Source organism: Chlamydotis macqueenii, chromosome 1 (genome assembly GCF_036417535.1).
Source record: "Chlamydotis macqueenii isolate bChlMac1 chromosome 1, bChlMac1.mat, whole genome shotgun sequence".
NCBI classification, from domain to species: Eukaryota; Metazoa; Chordata; class Aves; order Otidiformes; family Otididae; genus Chlamydotis; species Chlamydotis macqueenii.
Window position 1 is genome coordinate 6,994,631 of NC_141556.1, and position 19,714 is coordinate 7,014,344.

The 19,714-nt window shown below is 37.4% G+C and overlaps 1 protein-coding gene across 3 annotated transcripts in view; it reads right to left on the minus strand.

The window, feature by feature from the left end:
• Positions 1-3,498: 3,498 nt before the first annotated feature.
• The window catches only part of UPF2 (UPF2 regulator of nonsense mediated mRNA decay), a 62,879-nt gene continuing 46,663 nt past the window's right edge, over positions 3,499-19,714 (minus strand). For all 3 annotated transcript variants that reach the window (XM_086745037.1, XM_086745028.1, XM_086745044.1), the window contains exons 18-22: positions 18,780-18,878; positions 17,862-18,029; positions 13,589-13,730; positions 9,786-9,906; positions 3,499-4,780 (exon numbers count right to left, since the gene is read on the minus strand). In XM_086745037.1, the coding sequence (XP_086601163.1) occupies positions 4,771-4,780; positions 9,786-9,906; positions 13,589-13,730; positions 17,862-18,029; positions 18,780-18,878 (540 nt within the window). In that variant the 3' untranslated portion in view covers positions 3,499-4,770. The remainder of the gene's footprint in view (positions 4,781-9,785; positions 9,907-13,588; positions 13,731-17,861; positions 18,030-18,779; positions 18,879-19,714) is intronic.

Here is a 19,714-nt window from a genome sequence, read left to right on the forward strand (position 1 = left end):
CAAATCCTTCACCGGAAAGGGCACACAAAAAAAAAAAAAACACAAACTGAAAACTCAAGCAAATCAGGCAAGCTCCAGTGGTTTTCTAAGCCTTAATATACATAAAATTACATCACACGCATATGCTGTGGTATCTGTGCACGGACGTATTTGTATGCAAGACTTTAATCTCCGTTAACAGAAATGGGACAGCAGACTTCTTTCTCTGAAGGCCTGGAAAATTAATAAAATTATTGCAACCCTGAAAACTCAGCAATTTGTGGGGAAAAAAAAAAAATCTACACTTTTTTTTTTTTATTTTATCACCTTACAGCACTGCAGGGTAGAAAAAGAAGGCTGGTACCAGCAGCTGGAGCTCCAGGTGCTGCTTGTGAGTGTTGACATTTGCAGGTGAACCTGGCACTTTCCGATTTCAGATCTTCGCAGCCACCTTGGCTCCATCCCAGAGCAAGAACCAACACAGCACCTCGGCTCAAACAGACTTTCAAGTGATGCGCCATAAATCACAGCATCACAAAAAGGTTTGGGTTGGAAGGGACATTAAAGATCATCCAGTTCCAACACCCCACCCTGGGCAGGGACACCTTCCACCAGACCAGGTCACTCAGAGCCCCGTCCAACCTGGCCTTGACCACTTCCAGGGATGGGGCATCCACAGCTTCTCTGGGCAACCTGTCCCAGTGCCTCACCACTCCCACAGTAAAGAATTTCTTCCTTATGTCTGGTCTAAATCCACCCTCTTCCAGTTTAAAGCCATTACCCATTGTCCTGTCACTACATGCCCTTGTCAAATGTCCCTCTCCAGCTTTCTTAAAGCCCCCTTGAGGTACTGGAAGGCCGCTATAAGGTCCCCCCAGGACCTCCTTTTCTCCAGGCTGAACAGCCCCAACTCTCTCAGCCTTTCTTCACAAGAGAGGTGCTCCAGCCCTCTGATACCCTTGCATGCATCTCATCAGGTCCCATGGATGTACCTATGTTGAGGTTCCTCAGATGGTCATGAACCTGATCTATAATGGGAGGGACTTCATTCCCCCAGTCCCTGCCTTGAGTTTTAGGGGCTTGAGAGATGCATGAAGAGAGGTTACCATTGAAAACTGAGGGGAAAAAAAAAAAAAAAAAAAAAGAAAAAAAAAAAGTTGAGTACAAGCATGCAACACACTTTCTGCTTGTCAGCAAGCCAGCTCAACGAGCCTCACAGCAGTGAGGATGCAACTTCAAATGCCCAGACCTGACTTGAGTCCAAATTCTTTCCAGAGAATGATAAGATAACAGAAAAATCTTTTACACAATCAAGGACATGGAACAATTTCTCCATCTACGTACATTTTTCCAGATTTAACTCCTTCCACGCCTTGGGAATGTTTGGGAATGCTGCTTTAGAAACACTCCTTCCAAGAGCACCTTCGACTAGCATCCCTGGAGAGACGCTCCCAGAGGAACATCATCTCTCCTGTTAAACAATGCCACAGCTGGAATTTGGCCCGATTTCCCCAGTGACCTGTCGCACCTGCAGGTCATTGCAGTGTAGGAAAAGAGGAGCGATATTAGAGATAACTTCATTAATTACAATAAACATCCTGCAATCTGGATAAAGCGGCAATATTCACAGATAACAGACAAGCGCTGATCAAAATACAGGTTATTCCCCTGTTCCTCTATCAAATCCAGGCTGCTCACCTGATAATTTTAATTCAATATTCTTTAAAGGAAGACAAGCCATTCCAATGGCAGAAAATGAAAGGAAGCCATGTGATCCCTACAGCAACAAATTGTATGTGAATCAGGTGGTAAAACCGCTCCACAAGCAGCTCAACAGCATCCAGCCATACTTGCTGGGCTGTGGGGCTAGCAAACTGAAGAGTAAAGAATAAATATGATCTAAACTTTTTCTTCTTTTTTTTTCCACTGCTTATGTTCAACTCTGTTTTACTTACAATGATTTTTGACATGAGGTTTTCATTCAGCAAAACTTCAGAAGAGTTTATTTTTAAATTAAACTTCAAAAGGTTTCACTGAACTGTGTTTTGATTTCAGCCCAGAGTCAGGGAAAGCTCCAACCGACCCCAAACTGTTTTCAGCAAATAATTTCATAAAAATATTTTCAATGATCCAAATTCCATCCGAGGCATTAGACTGACAGATACAAAATAAAGCTAATACAAATTCGTGTTTTGTTTTTATGCAGTTATTCCATTTGGATAAATTAAATACCTTTGAAACTAAGCAGCATGTTGAGAAAAGGAAGTTGACTTCAGTTTGAACCACAATTAGATGCTTAATTTGGTATTAGGAATTGGTAGGCATTTTTCATCAGGGGACTGGAAATCAGATTTGACCAATGGAAAATGGCCATATTGCTGCAGAAGACATTCCTGGAGGATCTCAGAGTTACAAATGTGATTAATAAATGCACCCACAAATTGTATGTGGAAAAAAGTTGATATGAAAAGAAACATACGGGCTGTTTAAACACAAGACTTGAAAGAAAGACCTGGCCTTCCGATGACTTACTCCTCCTTATAGGGCATGTGCATCCCACAGCCACAGCACGGAGAGTACCTTCTCTGAGCACAGGAGAGTTTTGAAGAGGTGGGGGTTTGGGGTGACTGCACGCTTTCAGGATACTTGCCTGCTTACAAAATCAGATCTGTCAGAAATCTAGAGAGACACATCTACGGGTAATGTTACAAAAACTTCAAGCCATGCTTTGCAAACTGGAAGGTGCCTACCACCACCCTGACCAGCAAAATCCTCGGGGAAAACGCGCGTTACCGATTCCAGCACTTCTCCATCCCCCACATTCACAGCATGTGAGTGGAAGGAGCAGACCTAGAGCTGCATTTGCAGTTTTTCCACTCTCGATGTTCGATTAAAGAATGTAGATTTAACTAGGTATATTTTGAAAACCTTGACTTCTTCTCAAAGCATCACTGGCAAGCTTATGCATTTTAAATTCACTGTAACTGCCTGAGCTAACAGAATAACTAGCCAAAGTAGAAGGCTGCTGTCTTTATTTCAGGATTACCTGGTGACAGCAACAGAAACACTATTAGCCACAATTTCTCCTATGTTTTCAAGCAAATTATCACCAAGAACAGTTCTGCTCCTCTCTGGTGTTGGTCCCTGTATGGTCCACCACAGCATTTCACCCCTTTCATGTGTTAGCACATGAACTGAGATGCCAATGCAGTGAGCCACGAGAGGGAACTGGAAAACCAGCTTAATTCAACTCAGGTTAAATTAAATGCATATAACAGCTTATGCTATATGAAACGATCTCAGTTTCACCACCTCTTGCTAGAAGGGGTTTAAAGAAAATCTTGCATTTACTAAGTGTGCTCCAAGTATGTTTCTTAGGGCAGAAATTCCCCCTCTTTGGTAAAACGCCATCTATTTTAACATTGCTTGTATGGAGCACTGCTCAATCCCTGTGATATACCACAAACTCTTCAAGACATTTCAGAAGCAGCGAAGCCAATGTGAAGAGACAGACGCCAATTCTAAATTACAACACTTTATTGCAGCATTGGCAAAGGTCAGATTTCTGAAGCTGGTGAAGATCGGGCGGCATTTCTGTATGAAATGTTACAATTTTACAAGTCTCTCTTCCTACATGCAGAAACCAAAAACAGTGGTAAAAAGGATTTTAAAAGAGCTAGAAAAAAGAATTAGTAATAACATACAGATGAGCTCCTTAACCCAATTAACTACCTCTACCTGAAAGCAAACAAAAAACTATGCTAATAAATAACAGATTGTCAGAAACAGACCAAGAAACCTCATTTCTACTTAGAAAAAAATAAAAATTCTACTTGTTTCCAGACTTAAATCTTTTTTTTTAAAACTTTTGTTTGTTTCAATAGACACAGAGGCTTATCAACCCATGAAGATCAACAAAGTATTTGGATCCACTCCTTGACATCCTCCTGTTATGCTGACTGGCACATTTTGGTTTTCAATGATACATACAATGGGCTCGACTATATCCCTGTCCTTAGGCTGGTGTCAGGCTGTTCCAAGCAGTACAAGTCAACACCCTGTGTTAATCAACTTCACATTCTATTTTAAACCTTAACAGACATTTTACCTCCTTGGCTCTTGAGATTTTCACCGCTCCCCACTCCCGTCTCCCTCTTTCTTGCTCAACTGGCAGCAAAAGGTTATTCCTTAACCAAAAACTTTCTCGCTGAGGAGTATTTGATAAGAAGTTATCCTACTTGTCAGGGTTCTCTTTTAGATTTCACCATTTGCTCTACGTTTTTCTACTGCAGATCTGCAGCCACCAAAAAAATATCCTTCCAACACGAAGTGCTCCATTCATAGATAACATAACTTGCGTCAAGCTTAGAACTTTATTCTCCCACAAACTGAGCTGTCAAACACCTCTTCCGTTCCAGTGTAATCCATCTGAATTTCAGGTCGATCTTGGTTTTCACCAAGCTGCTCACTTGTCAAGTTAACCATTTCATTCATTTACTTCTGCTCCTATAAGAAGATTAACCCTCAACACGGTTCCCATAACAAAAAGCTTTTTTTTTTTTTTTTTTGTAGGCCATGACTGGAAGCTTCCACCACTTCTGCGTGGGTTTGGGGGGAAGAGGGGAGGCCGCTGTTTCTGCCCCACGGCCCCAGCCTGTCCCAGGTTTCGATTCTGAACGCTCTAGACTGACATGCTGAGATGTGTCCACTGCTCTCATTTAATCGCTGGAGAACTCCACTATCCACAACATCAGAGATACAGGACCGAATGAAATGACACTTGCTGCTGGATCAACGTCTCCTAGGAAAAGAAAGAAGAAAAGAAATAGTTTAGTATGAGATATCCAATACTGTGCAGGTTAGCAACTGCTGGAATCAACTGCTAGTGATTCTGATACTTGTTTAACCTTTAACAGTTTTTGTTTGGATTATTATTATTATTTTATACTGAAACAACTTCTTAAAATAAAGTGTCTTTATAAATGAGCATGCTAATAAATAAAATCCTTCTTTCCTTTCCCTCTAAACTATAGTTATGAACAGGTCTCTCGTCACCTTTGCTGTATGGGTCAGACTTGCACCCACATTTGCAGAGCCCAACAAGCACCACATTGCCCAGACAAACACCTGAGGACCTCACTTTTCTAACTCTTCTTTTGTTCTACTTCAGTGCAGTTCACCAAAAGAAGCTGCAAGATCCAGACACATCCCTCCCCCCGGCAACCCTGTTCATATTCCTACCCTGGACTTTCCTCCTGTAAAACAGCTGGAAAGGGAGGTTTGCATTTCTCCGCTGGGCTTGAACGTCTTTCAAGGCTACACTAGCATGTGTATGTAGTGGGGAAAAGGATGTAGTACAGGATCAAGAATGACAACTGAGAAAAGGTCAAGATTAAAATACTGGTGAGAAAAATGGCAGAGAACAAGGTGAACTGAGCTAGCACACAATTAAACAAGAGCACTGAATTTTTTAGTGTCTATGGTGTCTAGAATGTGAAGATGGGAACCATTTCATCTTAAAATCCCTGAAGTAAGAGCAAAATATTACTGCTAAGGTGACGACCTCTCTCTTTTTTTTTTTTTTTAAAGAATACAAGAGATCACTGAAAATGACAAGTAAAGATTTCAAAAGCATCGTGACGTACCAAGGGATAGATCTGTCAGTTCATGACAGTGCCATACCAACACCCAAGAGTTCGTCTGCTTTGAGACAATGACACTCTATGACAAACAGCTCGACTGAAGCTAACAGGGAAATTGGATTTAGGCTGCCCGAGAGCTCTGGTATGTCAATAAGAAGCTAATTCAAAGCTTAAAAATATAATATTGGTCAATACATCAACTACACAGTCGGTGAGGTATGAAGTGTGCTTGTCCAATAGCTGAAACGGGAAATCATGTTAAATTCACATTTTTCCTTATTATCTGTACTTTGATTTTTCAGCATTAATGAAATACTCTTTATTATGAGAATATTTAGCTAATAAAATCCCAGCATCCTGTTATTACCTCTATGCTTCATTCTTCTTTATTAAATGCGTTAATGAGAAATAAGAGTCAGATGCAAATAGGAGACCTGAAATTGCCAATTAACTTGAATATGATTTAGTTTGTCAGCTTACATCTGCATCCCAATGGGCCTTTTGACATAGACAGTTCCTCTTTCATAGGATCATAGAATCACAGAATGGTTAGAGTTGGAAGGGATCTTCAAAGGTCATCTAGTCCAACCCCCCTGCAAGGAGCAGGGACATCCCCGACTAGATGAGGTTGCTTTATTGTATTTCCAAAACAGCAGTCAGTTTTGAGGTTACTGCTTTTAATAAAAAGAGGTTTAACAAGTTAAAAAATTCCTTGGTAAGGCTAGTTTCTCTATAGTCAAATTTCTTACTGCAACTGTGTTTCTTTCTTGGTAATCCATGTTTTTGAATAGATTTCATAAAATCTGGTTATTTACTTTTCACTTTATAAGCATTATTGGGCTCCAATAAGGGATCTCCATTCTTTTCAAACAAAGGAAAAACACTTTTTCAAAGCTAGAACTGTAAGAGAGTATTTTCATGACAATCTCATCACCAAAAAAAATTACTTTTGTGGATTTTGTGTTTCCTGAAGGTATAAGTTTAACAGCTGGATAGCCAAAGCCCTCTTTTAATAGCCAAACGCTACAGAACTGAAGGCAATAGTGAAAACTGTTGCCTTCCCAGCTCTGTTGAAGCAAATCAAGGCACCCTACTTTTAATGGAGTCACAGCTAGTGATCTTTAAGGCCAGTCAGCCTTAAACGTATGAGTCCCAAAAAGAATCTCCTCCTTGCAAGATTAGCAGGTCTTAAAACCTGAGGCTCTACAAGCCGGGAATTACAAATAAACAGCAACAAATCCTGATTTTTGATCCAGCATTTTGCACATGCTAAATAATAAGAAAAAAGCCTGACAAAGCCTGTAAATCTCACTGCATTTAATTCAATGCAGAAAAAGAACATTAATAGATGACAAAAAGTAAATATTGCAAAAGATTTCTCGTTTTTTAACAAAACGCATGCTGTACAGCCACAGCCACTAGTTCATTCTTCTATTTACTGTGGGTTTATCTCAGGTAAAGGAGGCGACATATTTATGGGTTGTTTTGTTTTGGTTCAGCACTCCACTAGACCAAAACAGAATCAGAGAAAAATTTAGGTTCCCATGGCCCTCTGGAGATCATCTTGTCCAAATCCTGCTGGGACAGGAGGGCTAATTGCAAAGCAAGATCCAGTTATTCAAGGCCAAAAATACGAGAGAACTCAGTGCTGACTTCATTAATTTTTGAATCATCCATTACAACAGGTAGATTTGGATTCAACTCTCTAAAATATGTTTGAAACACTGCTTACGACATGTTTAGGAACACAGAAGTAAAGGTAAAACCACCAAATTTCTCTAGTCTTAACACTACTTGAGATGTAAAGAAGTCCTCACCTCAACCTTAGCTACCGGAACCTGTCAGACTGTACATTTCAGTGGAATCAACCAGGAGATTTACTTGCTCAGATTATCCCTAACCTCAGGAAATTTAAAATAAGAAGTCGCATACCTTAAAGAAACCAGCATACACTTATTATTTCCAATAAATTTGAGTTACTATTGCAAGAAAATAACCTATCAGTCTTCATGTACAAAGAAGAAACAATGCAACACAGCTCACTCATCATGAAGTGATAACATCTGTAATTATACAAACTGCTTCTGTCATGTAGGAAATAAAAAACTTCTCCAAACAGATACTAAAATTAATAGCTCAGTTCCTATTTGCTCTCAGCAAATAGGAAGATATTCTAGTGCCCTCAGAGTCCATGGGGTAACTTCTTAACTAAAGCACGAGTGTAGTCTGGGCAGAGAGACTGCAGATCACCCTTCAAAGTCAGAAGACAATCTTCAATATATCCTATAAATCAGAAGTTCTAAAAATGTAGGTGACAGAATCTACACTACAAGAGGCAAGGCACCGGAGGACCCACATCTCCAATAAATAAACCTCTGGTTCAATATTTTTTGGTGGGAGTTCAGAAAAGTTAAGAAAAGAACATTCCCTTCCTACAGACTAAGATGGCTCAACTGATGCATGACTGCAAGCCTGAGCATTGCATTATACAACAAATAAAATACGCCTGCTAAAACAGACTTCCTGGTCCCTGCTCTAAGGAGCTTACAGATTAAGAGGAACAAAGAGTAAATTACATAATATCAGAATCAGAATTGCACTACATCAGAATTGCAAGCGTATGGCACAGCTATCTGAACAAGCAAACACTACTTAAAATGTTCGCTGGATAGCGTCTGACCTAGTTTACAGTGGAGTCCTAAACTGTATTTTCCAAAATACATTTGAAAATAAAAAACTTTAAAGAGAACTGCATTCTAAAAAAACTCTGCAAATATCACATCTACTGGCCTGGCTGCTGCACTTAAAGAATAACTGCAGTGTGCTCCTCAAGCAGGTTGCAAGACATTTGCGAAAGATGACTGAAAGAAGAGAAGACTGCACAGTTAGTTACAAAACACCTGCAAGTATTATGGCAATTCACTGTAACTGAATAATTTGTATGTCTGTCACAGTATTAGGCCACAGTAATATGAAAACACTAAACACACAGCACTGCTCATTTTACTGAGGTACATCTGGTTAATTTTTTAAAAAAACATGTATTTTAAATTGCAGTCTGTTTTAAAAAATGAGGGTTTTTTTTGTATAAGTAGTATCTGTATAGGGTGTCAGTGGAGTGCGTGATCACCAGGAAGATATAAAATTACTACAAAAATGTACCAGAAAGAAGCTGGCAATGTTACTGTAACATAGGATTAGTACATGGCCTCAGGTAGCACCAGGGGAGGTTTAGATTGGATATTAGGAAAAACTTTTTCACCAAAAGGGTCATCAAGCACTGGAACAGGCTGCCCAGGGAAGTGGTGGAGTCACCATCCCTGGAGATATTTGAAAGACGTGTAGATGTGGCGCTCAGGGACATGGCTTTGTGGCGGACTTGGCAGTGCTAGGCTAACAGTTAGACTTGATGGTCTTAAAGGTCTTTTCCAACCTGAATTATTCTATTATTCTACATTACATTAACTTACTTGTAGTTTACACACACAAACCCATTAGTAGGTAAATTCTCCCTTTTCAGCCACTGCTCCTATCTACCCACCTCCAAAATTAACTGCATTTCACCTGAAACTCTGTCTATTCAAATTGGTGCTGCAGGGTTACCTTAATGGTTTATTAGCAAGATTAGTCTTGAGTGAGCAAAGACACATGGAGAAAAATTAAAGCTGTAGAACAACTATTAGGCAATCTGGAAGGACTCTTTTCATGTTAATACTGATTTTGATATGCTCTTGCACACTATAAATCCAAGGTTCTCCTCCTCCCTCCCCATCTTACTATATTTACTTCCCATTCAGAGCTTCAAATACAGAGGTATATATAGCTCTCAAATTCACCAAATTGAAAAAGCACTATGGGAATTTCTCTAGATAGTGAAAAATATCCTCTCCCCCCCTCTCACTGAGAAAGCAGACTTGCATCTTTTCCCCAGTAAAAAGAGGCTCTACCAGCCATTTCACAACTGAAGAAATAATGCTCTGGCTTCCAAACTTCTGCCAAGGACACTGTGTTAGAAGCACAAAACTGCTCAGTATTTTAACAGAATGCCTTAGAATGGAAACCAGCAAACATACTTGCAGGACACAGATCATTCTCTGGTTCAATTATAAAGGTAATTACTTGCCTAGAACCCGAATTACCACATTTAAAGGAAGATTGTCCTACCTCCCACCAGTTTTAAAGATTAGGTCTGCATTAGGTGCTCCCTTCGGATGCTGGTACCGAGGCCGCCGCTCACGATTAGTATTTGCTGGAGCTGGACGCTGTGCCAGAGACTGCAACATTTCTGTAATTTTGTACAAAAGAAAGTTAAACACATTTTCTTATGCATCTTTTTAAAGAATTTACACAAGCACATTTCATGATCACGTAGTAAAAAAGACTTTATTTACACTTTGCTGTTCTTTAGGGTTAACACTCCTCAAGTTATTCCACAACAGCTAATTTTTAAAAAGTTACTAAATTGCATAGACAGTTTTGACAAATCCAAGCTACCCCATAATATGAACTTCCATTTCCAGATGTGCTTACAGAAGGAACTGCCAGCAACGGTTTTCATCACAGGTGCTTACAAAGGAGCCTTGACCTTTTCTTTCTAAACATATCAGCCACCGCTTCCTTTACCAATGACCAGGGACAAAACTTCACAGCACTATGAGAAGCCACAACATTAAACGACCCTGAAATAGTAACAATTGGACAACGTTGCTGCCAATTAAAGACTCAGCAAGAAACCCGTCCTAAAATTAGGCATTGAGAAGCCAGGTATTTAAGTCTAAGCTAGCCATAATAGGATCCTTTGACAGAGAAGACAGGCACCTCAAGAGGTGACTCAGCTGACCTACATTACACCGGCTGTCTCACGGATGGAGTTTTTCACTTTATCATCAGCAGGAAGAAATAGCTGGGTGCAGACAGAAGCCCACACTACCCAGTTTAGCCCTGGACATCCAACTTTTGGGCAGTTTAAGCTAGGTAAGCGTGGTGTTTTGGCATTCCATAGAACTTCCTTTCTAAAATTTAATTTCTTTTTTTTTTTTTTTTAATAATAAAACCAGCTCTTTACCAGGCTAAATTAATGGTTATTAAGTACCCAATATAATTACAAATCATAGAAACCTCCACATAACCTCTGCCCATATGTTCGTGCATCTAATGGGAAGTACTTCTGACAGTCCACCTGTGCAGGAATCTACATTGCTCAGCAGACAGACAGATGGAATAAATGAAGGGGAAAAGTGGAATAAGCTGTTAAACAGATTATGTTTGAAAGTCTGCTCTGTCTGGTTCTCTAATCTCTTGGTAATCTCATTGGAGACACATACCCATCATCTGCTAGACACACACTTCCACTGCTCTCACAATGACTTGCACAAGGCAAAACTGGAGACACTAACGAGATTCTCTCGCCATTTACAAAATGCATGTGAAGCTTTCAGTACGTTATCCACCCAGCCTCTGAGCAACTATGAATGATCCAAGCCGACTGTTCTATGATTCTATGATTTAATATACAACATTGGTGTCAACAGGTAATAAACCACGTAGTCACAATCTGTATACTCCCCTATCAACATCTGGAAAAAGCAAAGAAAGTCATTCAACACTGATGAGAGTCCATTTCTGTAAACATCATAAAATAACATCCTTCAGAACAATTTTGTATGCCAGAGATCTCCGTTGGTAATTACAAGATCCAGGAAGAAAATAAGAAATTATGGTATATTGCTAGCCCAGTGCCAGAAGCAAGCAATGAACTAGCAAGCGTGTGCACGCTCTGTTTTCAACATTGTAGGTGAAATAAAATCTCAGGGTTTGTGAAGAGTTAGTAAGTGAGAAGTTGAGTAACTGAGAAGATAACAGAAGGAAGAAATGGCAAGGGAGCACAATGTATTAGCTAGGCTGAAGCCATGTTGCCTATCTTTGGTTTTAGTGAAGATGAAAAAAAACTAATTTACACAGAAAAAATACTAGTGTAAATCAGAGTCATTCAGTTACTAATATTTCTTGAAATTAAAAATGTTTGTAATGCTAATAAACATTCCTGAAGTATTAAATAATTATCTGATACTATTTTGGAGTATGTTGGTGAATTTTCATCTATTAGCTACCTTATGCAGATGAAAAAAAAAAAAAACCAAACAAACTAATATATGTGCAAATGTTAGGACAACCCTGAGGCATTCTTCCAGAAATTAAGACTTCTTCCTCCCTTGGTAATTTCAAAGCTTGAAACAGAAATTTACAAGCAACTCTTTCTTTCAATGGGTACGTACCAACTTGTCACAGGCAGGCTGACTCTTCAAAAGTAACAATCAGCTGCACAAAATCTAAATAAAGAATAGTTCTAAAGAGGAATGTAACTCGGCCTGTTTAATTTAAACTGATTTTTAAAATGGATGCAAATTATGAAAAAAACACATTTATTCTGTGTTGATTTTCCTCCTATAATAATGCTTTATACACAGCACCTAGAAAATCTATGAGAAAGTAAATTTCTATTACTGGTTATCAGTGTGATCCTTTTTTGGATAAGGAGCACAATGCTCACAATAAAATTCTAGATTAAACAGAGTGATTTTAAAGATACCAACAAAGTCATATGACAAGGCATTAAAACTCAAATGCTCTGACCAGTAAAAATACCAGAAATATCATTAAGGAGGAGAAACCCACAAAAAGTCTGAGAAATGCACTTTAATGTCTAATTGTAGAGTGTACTGTTTCTCTTCCTTTTTCACAAGTGGGCTTTATACGTGGGGAGTGTTTCAGAAGTTTTTAAGCTGATTATGATGTTTCATACTAAAAACACATTCTCTTACCATTCCCGAGTTCTGTAGACATTCACTTTGGAAAAATACTCCTTTTTACAATTACAAGTTTAGTTCTTGTACTGTCAGCGTTCTGACAGGAGTGTTAGATCCTGTGGTGTTTTTAGAGCTAGAGCTGCTTTAATTTAAATTTCCCATTTCTTGATGAATAATGACCTTTCACTAAATACCTTAAATGAGATTTCCTGCTAATTAACTGCTTATACCGTGATTACCACCAGACTGCAACAACTTTACAAAAAAAAAAAAAAGAAAAAGAAAAAAAAGAAAAAAGGGGGAGCAAGAATTTCAGAGATGTTAAATGAAAATACTAATATAAGAACTGAATACCATCAGTTTTATTGGTCTGGCTTTGTTCACTATCCAAGTAAGCCAAGGAATGTTGAGTCTTAAAATAAAAAAAAAACAAAAACAAAAAACAAACACACCCAAAACAAAGTTCCCAACAACCAAAAACATCAAGTGCAGCAGTTTAGGGGCTCTATGATCTGTTGTATTAACTGTTTGCTTTAATCTGTGCAGGTTCCAAAATGCTTCACTTATCTATCTTTAAAAAACAAATTCAATAATGTAATTTGTATTAAACTTTCATTCTGTTAATACATTCTTATGCTCCAGATTTGTAGCACTCCTAGAACCTTTAGCAATATGAAACTGAGGTGACAGTTCTTCTTTCTGAAGTGAAGGTTACCTCTTAGTGTTTGCAAGTCTTAGTAACACTGGATGAAGATTCTAAATACCTTCGCCTATTGGTATCTAAAAAGCAGAGTTTAAGCTGCACAGAATTAATTAATCTTGTATCCAACTCAATTGTCTTACAGTAATAGAGACAGTGTCACAAAGAGATTAATTTTATGTTATTTTTAAGGAAAAATCTCAGTTCTCCCAGTTTCCCCCAAAAAAACTGAAATGCTGAGATTTACTGAAAAATTCCCTTTCATGGAAGAGCTACAAAAACTTCAAGCACAGAGACCAGGGAGTGAATATTGAACAACTGAAACTAAAATCCAGGTTTTCCATGAAGTATTACAAATTAATATTCAGAACTTCAGCTGCTAAGTGTAACAAAAAATATTTTCTGTAAACCCATTAAAGTTCCTCTGAAAATAAAAATTAAATACTTGGTGATTTTCTTACCCTGGTAGTCTTCTTGTTCTTGCCGTTCATTGATATCCAAAGTGAGCTTTTTCATCCTCATTCTCTCCTCCTGTTCAGCTTGTTGTTGGTTCCAATGGTTCGCAGCAAGTTGGGAAGACATTGGTACATTTAGGATCTTAAACTGCAAATGAAAATGAGTTTTTAAGTGCCCATCACAGAAAAACAACAATAAAACAATTCAAAATAGAGAACAGTTATGGTTATTTCTAGGTTGCTGTGATGAGATACTTTCTACAGAAGTTTCTACTGGAAAGTGTGTGTGTTTGTTGTTGGTTGGTTGGTTTTTTAAACTGTACTTCACATAATGAATCATGAGAAAATATAAGATATTCAGACTCCCTGAAGACATACAACGTACAAAAAAAGGCTGATGTACTTCTAAGGAAAAAGACTTAAAATATTTATGGGAACAAAACTGATTAACTTTCACTAGGAACACACAGCTATATGCTTTGTTTCTTATTTTCATATAAGTTGATACCCTCACAGTGAATTACACTGGTCTTGAGATAAAACCACCATAGGTGGCTTGGAAAGCTGCATCTTCCTTGAAAGGTCTCTGCCTTCCAAAGAGACGAAGCCCCTGAGCAGAATTTCTACTTTTATCCCTTGTGATAACAGACGAGAAACCTTCTTAGGGTTTCAGATATCCACTGACATTCTTTGGCCAGCACTTTTCCTTTTAGGAATTATTCTAGCTCCACAGTGCTTCTTATTAGTCTGGAGACAACCGTGTTGTCAGATGCAACATTTGAAAATAAACTGTGTTGTAAACAGTTAAGACATTCTTGTAAAGACTTGAGAAACATCTGGGTATGGTGAAACCCTATCAACTAGAAGATTTATTTAGATGAGACAAATCAGGCAAAAATTTTTTTTTGGGGGAGGGAGTAATAGTATATTATATTGAACATAAATAGAAGCTTATTATTAAGGTGTGCAGGGAAGAATAAAAAGGAAGTTCTTGAAATTCCAACAGAATAGCCTTAGTTACTTATTGCTGAGCAGAATATGCACGTTCCCAGATACTTTGAGATGAGCTTCACACAAACTACACAAATAACTAACCCATTAGCAGTATTTTATTATAAAAATAATTTTTTAGCTTCACCATTAAGCTCCTCATCCATCTTAACATGTCCTTTATATTTTGTCTGTTCTATGGATTTATCAGCTTAATGGGACTGGTAAAGTGTTTTCAGACGGGATACTTAAAGTAGAAAAAAACCAAAACTGAAATATAGAAGAGTGCAAATGAAAGAAATAGATTAAAAAAAACCAACAGACTGGTGATTAATATCACTGAGTCAGTATCTCAAAGCAATCCGATGGTTGCAATCTGAAATGAAATCACTGATGACAATTACTAAAGGATATGATGATTACTGAGCAAATGAAACATTTCTGATTTGCAATCACTGAAAAAGTATATTGAAACCTGTTATAAAAATCCATGAGATGGGGACAGATAAGGACTTCAGCTTAGAAGATGGCAAACTGAAGAAAGATCAAAAATGATCATTCAGAAGACTAGATCACAGATTTCATAAAAACATCAGAGATAAAGAACTTCACATTCAAGGACAGACTTGACAAGTCTATGGATGTAACAATTCTCTTATGGAACCTTGCTAAAAATCTTTCAAATAAAAGGAAATCTTTTGTCTTGGGTACTAACCAAACTTCTTTACACCAGGTGACTTTCTTTTTACTATTTAAATCTCACCTTAGTTCACACCTACCTGGTATAAAACTACTTGGACGGTTTGAAAAACATCAGATGGTATTAGACAGATCTCAGCTCTGATCCCTCATGACAAATATTTCTTTATTTCCCCTTGCTCTCTTATGGCTTGTGGATGAATCATTATGCCATAGTCTGAATTCCAATAACCATGTTCAGTTCTACTGCTACTAGTTTAAGTTTTGTCATGCAACATCTTTGGTACCACTGACAGCTGAAAAAACCCAGCCATTGATTTTAAGACACTGGTCTACCCCATATCCTCAGTATTGCCTGTTTCCGTAAATCACAGTGTGACAAAGAAAGATAGAATATGGTGTCCTTGTTACTATCAGCCTGCAATGACTATTAATTCCAGTTGTATGCTGCTGGTAAACAGCAATCAGTTGAGTTTGTGTTGTTTAAAAAAAAAAAATAAAAAAATAATAAAACAGTACTCAATGCTCTGGTAAGATCTGGCTGAACACTGGCATGTGAACTGAGCATTTAGTGACTAGACCTCAACTACCAAGTACGAACCTCTGGAAGGAAGCACAGCACGTTCCACTTTCATCAGTAAGTACTTTCTTACAGTGAAGATTTCTAGTTTCAGCAGCACCACTGACAAAGAACACAGAGACCATACCCAACTGCTAACATAGCAACCAATCCGTCTGATGTCCTAATGAGGTGGTGATGTTTATCACTGCAGTGACTGTGTGGATGAGAAGTTACCTACAGCCTTCCAGGTTGTCTGCAAACTCCTTTTGACTTTTTAAAAAGCTGAAAGTTTACAACTATAACTTAACATCAAAGTATGCATCCATTACTTAAACTCTGTGCGCATTCTGCTCACACAGATTTAAAATCAAGTACTATAAGAAGGAATAATTATTTTCCTTTCAACTCCACCTCTTATTTCCTGCTTATTTTTCTATTAAAACTGACTACTATGACTTTTTTCTTACTACATAACTACAGACAAAGAAACCATTCATTGACTCAAGAACTGAAGTAGTCTATAAAGCAACTGTTTTCTACATTTCTAGAAACACTGAGAGGAGTTTTGGCAGGAAGAGCCTACTCCCAAAAGCAAATATTGGGGGAGGAGTAGGGAAAGCTCTTGAACAAGTTCTGCTTTCTTTTTCAAGCCACATGTCAGCAATATTTTCCCCTCACACAGAATATGAAGATCCTAAAATTCTTGGTAACTACAGGTACTCCCAGTAAATCATCCTGAAAAAGCTAAACATCACTTTTTCTTTTAAATGGAGTTCCCCTAAATCTGTTCTCAGCCCAATGATAACAGTTACAATTCCCCACTCAAAATGTCTGTAGACCTTTGTATACAAACATTCAAGTTTCAGCAAAACAGAATAAACAACTAAATTTAGTAAGGAAATCAGTTAACCATCATTATTAAATGCAAGTATGTATGTGCCCACTCAAATAGGTATCACCACTTACATTTCAGAGCAGTTACATAGCACAGCATTTTCTTAACAGACCAAGAAGGCTTAAAAACAGACTGGGAATCACATATGCTCACTAGTACAAGGGTTTTATGAAAACACATCTCAGTTTCTACACAGATTTTTAAAGTGTCTTTCACAATTCAGGTAACAGAAGTCAAAACAAAGTAATGGCATGGATGACAGATCTAAATACTTGAAAGGTACAGATACGTGGAATAAAACAATGCCTTGGTTTTGCTTTCTACAAGAAGTCACCAGAGTAATTCACTTTCATCACCAATTTTTACAACCAAAATGAAAAGGTTTCTTTAAAGGATCTAAACCATTACAAGAAATGCACGTGGAATGCGTTAGGTATTGATTTGTACACTATGCATTTGCTGACCCAGGAAAATTCAAACGTATACTGGAGAAAAGAGCCAAGACAAATGTATAGCTTGGCTGCATGAAGCAAGAGGTTTATTTGTTTTACTCACATTATTTCCATTTAAGTTTCTCCAAGAGATTCACTCAGCACATTCTGGAAGAGTTCCCTAAAAAAGCCTTCAGAGATTATGACTTTTTTCAAAGTTGAACAAATTCAACCAAGTGGCAGTTACTTAGGAAATGGAATTTACCAAACACTATACATATTGATTTGAAGCTGAATGTGTTTTCAGAAAAATCTGTAGTATCTTGAAGATTCTGGAATATTCCCTCTCCTTTTCACTTCCAGTGGCAGTCCACCAACTGCAAGCATTCATCTTCAACAACTATGCTTAAAATACACATAAAATGTACCGCTGTCCTAGTGGTTTGATCACGAAATGTAATTAGTAATGGTATAATTTAACCACTGAATTTTCCTACATGATTTCTATTAACAATCAAGAATTCCAAGAAACTACGTATGGTATTTTCTAGTTACCAAAATTAAGATGCCTACATCCTAATCTGATAAAAGGATGAAGAAACAAAAAATTCTGTGACTTCAGAAGTCACAGTGTGACTTCCAGAGAAGTGAAAGGATTTTATTTATTTAAGCAATATCTATATACCTTACTTGAACTCTTACCTGCTGTTTGTTGCCTTTTCGTGTTAACATGACAAACGGCATTGTATCTCCAGACTCTGAGTCTCCGTCCCCACCTCCAAGTGGGGGACCCTTCTTGAGCTGACTTTTGAGATGCAGAGGAATGGCAACATCCAGCTGATGCACCTTAACAGATTCACCACTCCGTTGCTATTAAAAAAAAAAGTAAATTCTATAAATGATCATATGCTAAAAATGTCAGTCTGACAACATTCATATTTTTATGACTGAGAAAAGTTTTAACCTTCCAAGAAAATTGTCTAATTGTATTAGGATTTATTACACTTTCCTTTGATTTCCTTGCTTGTGAACAAGAAAGTTACATGGACAGAATACTTCAAATTTCACAGGAATTTTAGATAACTTAGCCTTGTAAGGAAAGAAATCTAGACACTTGATTAAACACACTTGAGAATGGACATTCTACATTAAAGACTTTTTTGCAGCATGTTATTAATGTATTCCTCATACAGCTTACAACACTCAATACTTATTTACCAGATGTGACTAAAAAAAAAAAAAAAAGGACTTAAAGGTTATGTAAATTTAAAAGCAGATACATTTTAAACATATTAAAACCTAGGTTTGGATAGTCTAGGATAAAGTCAGAAGTATTGCATAGTGTCTGATGCAGTTATTATTTATTCAATAACATATCTGTCAGCACGTCATATATTCACTGGGCAAACAATACAATTAACAGCTATTTTACTAAAAGCTACTTATCCAAACATGTCAACTGCAGTTCTCAGAGGCCACAGCTAAGGAAAAAAAAATAATAATAATAAAAAATCCATGTTCTTTAGTATGTTAAGCTATGCATTAATCTTTTATTTACATTAAAAAAAAAAGTCAGCTGTACAGCAAATTAGGTTAATTTAAGGAAATAAATATTTATACCTGAAGATTTTCCAGCATCATTTTATCCAATGCCTGAATGAAGTCCTCATCTTCTGCACAAGGAACATGCTTAAGTCCTCCTCCTTTAATCATTACTTCCTATGGCAATGGGAAAAAAACCCTTCTATTACATTAGATCCAGAAATATGAATATTCAATTTAGAAATAAGGGGAAGAATATCCTTATTGCTTCCATATCAAAAGCTTAAAAAATAAATTGTTAAAGAAAAAAGTTTGCAGCCTCAATTATTTTCTGATTTATGATTATGATGAAGGCTGGCCACTCATTGTGACATACAGATGCACGTGTACACATTCTAGGCATAGTAACAATACAAAGAAAAGTCTCTATCCCTGCTACATCTAATTTAATTATTTCTTCCATCAAATCCATGAAGTTAGTCTTTTTAAGATGAATACTATCCTTCAGTATTTGAAAGCACAACATGACAACAGAAGTGCTTGAAGTTAGTACCCCAGGACATCGTTTCATAACTATCATTACTTTCCTTATTATGTAACTGCAATTCAGGCAACAAGATGGGTTCTTTTGATATAGATGTTGCAATCTGCCAATTCCAAATCTCTATTTTAGGAATTTTGCACTTCTTGGTTTGTCTCCTTTTCAGTTTTGAGATCTAGTGCAGAGTAACTAGTTTACCTTGCTGTACCATATCAGTTTGCTACTATTGCTGGCATTGCAAAACCATCATTTTTTCAATCCTTTCCAGAGCTACCTGTGAAAGTGCACGGTCCTGTGAACATATGTTGTAGTAAAGTTGATGGCATAAATATTTTCAGAAAGTAATGATGAAAGTTTGTAAACACAAAAACAGGCTCAAAATGTATCTGAAATAATAGCAAGGAGTGTTCTTGCCATGTTTTCTCAGATATGTTATGAGCAGCACTGGCAAAAAACATTCAGTAAAGAAAAC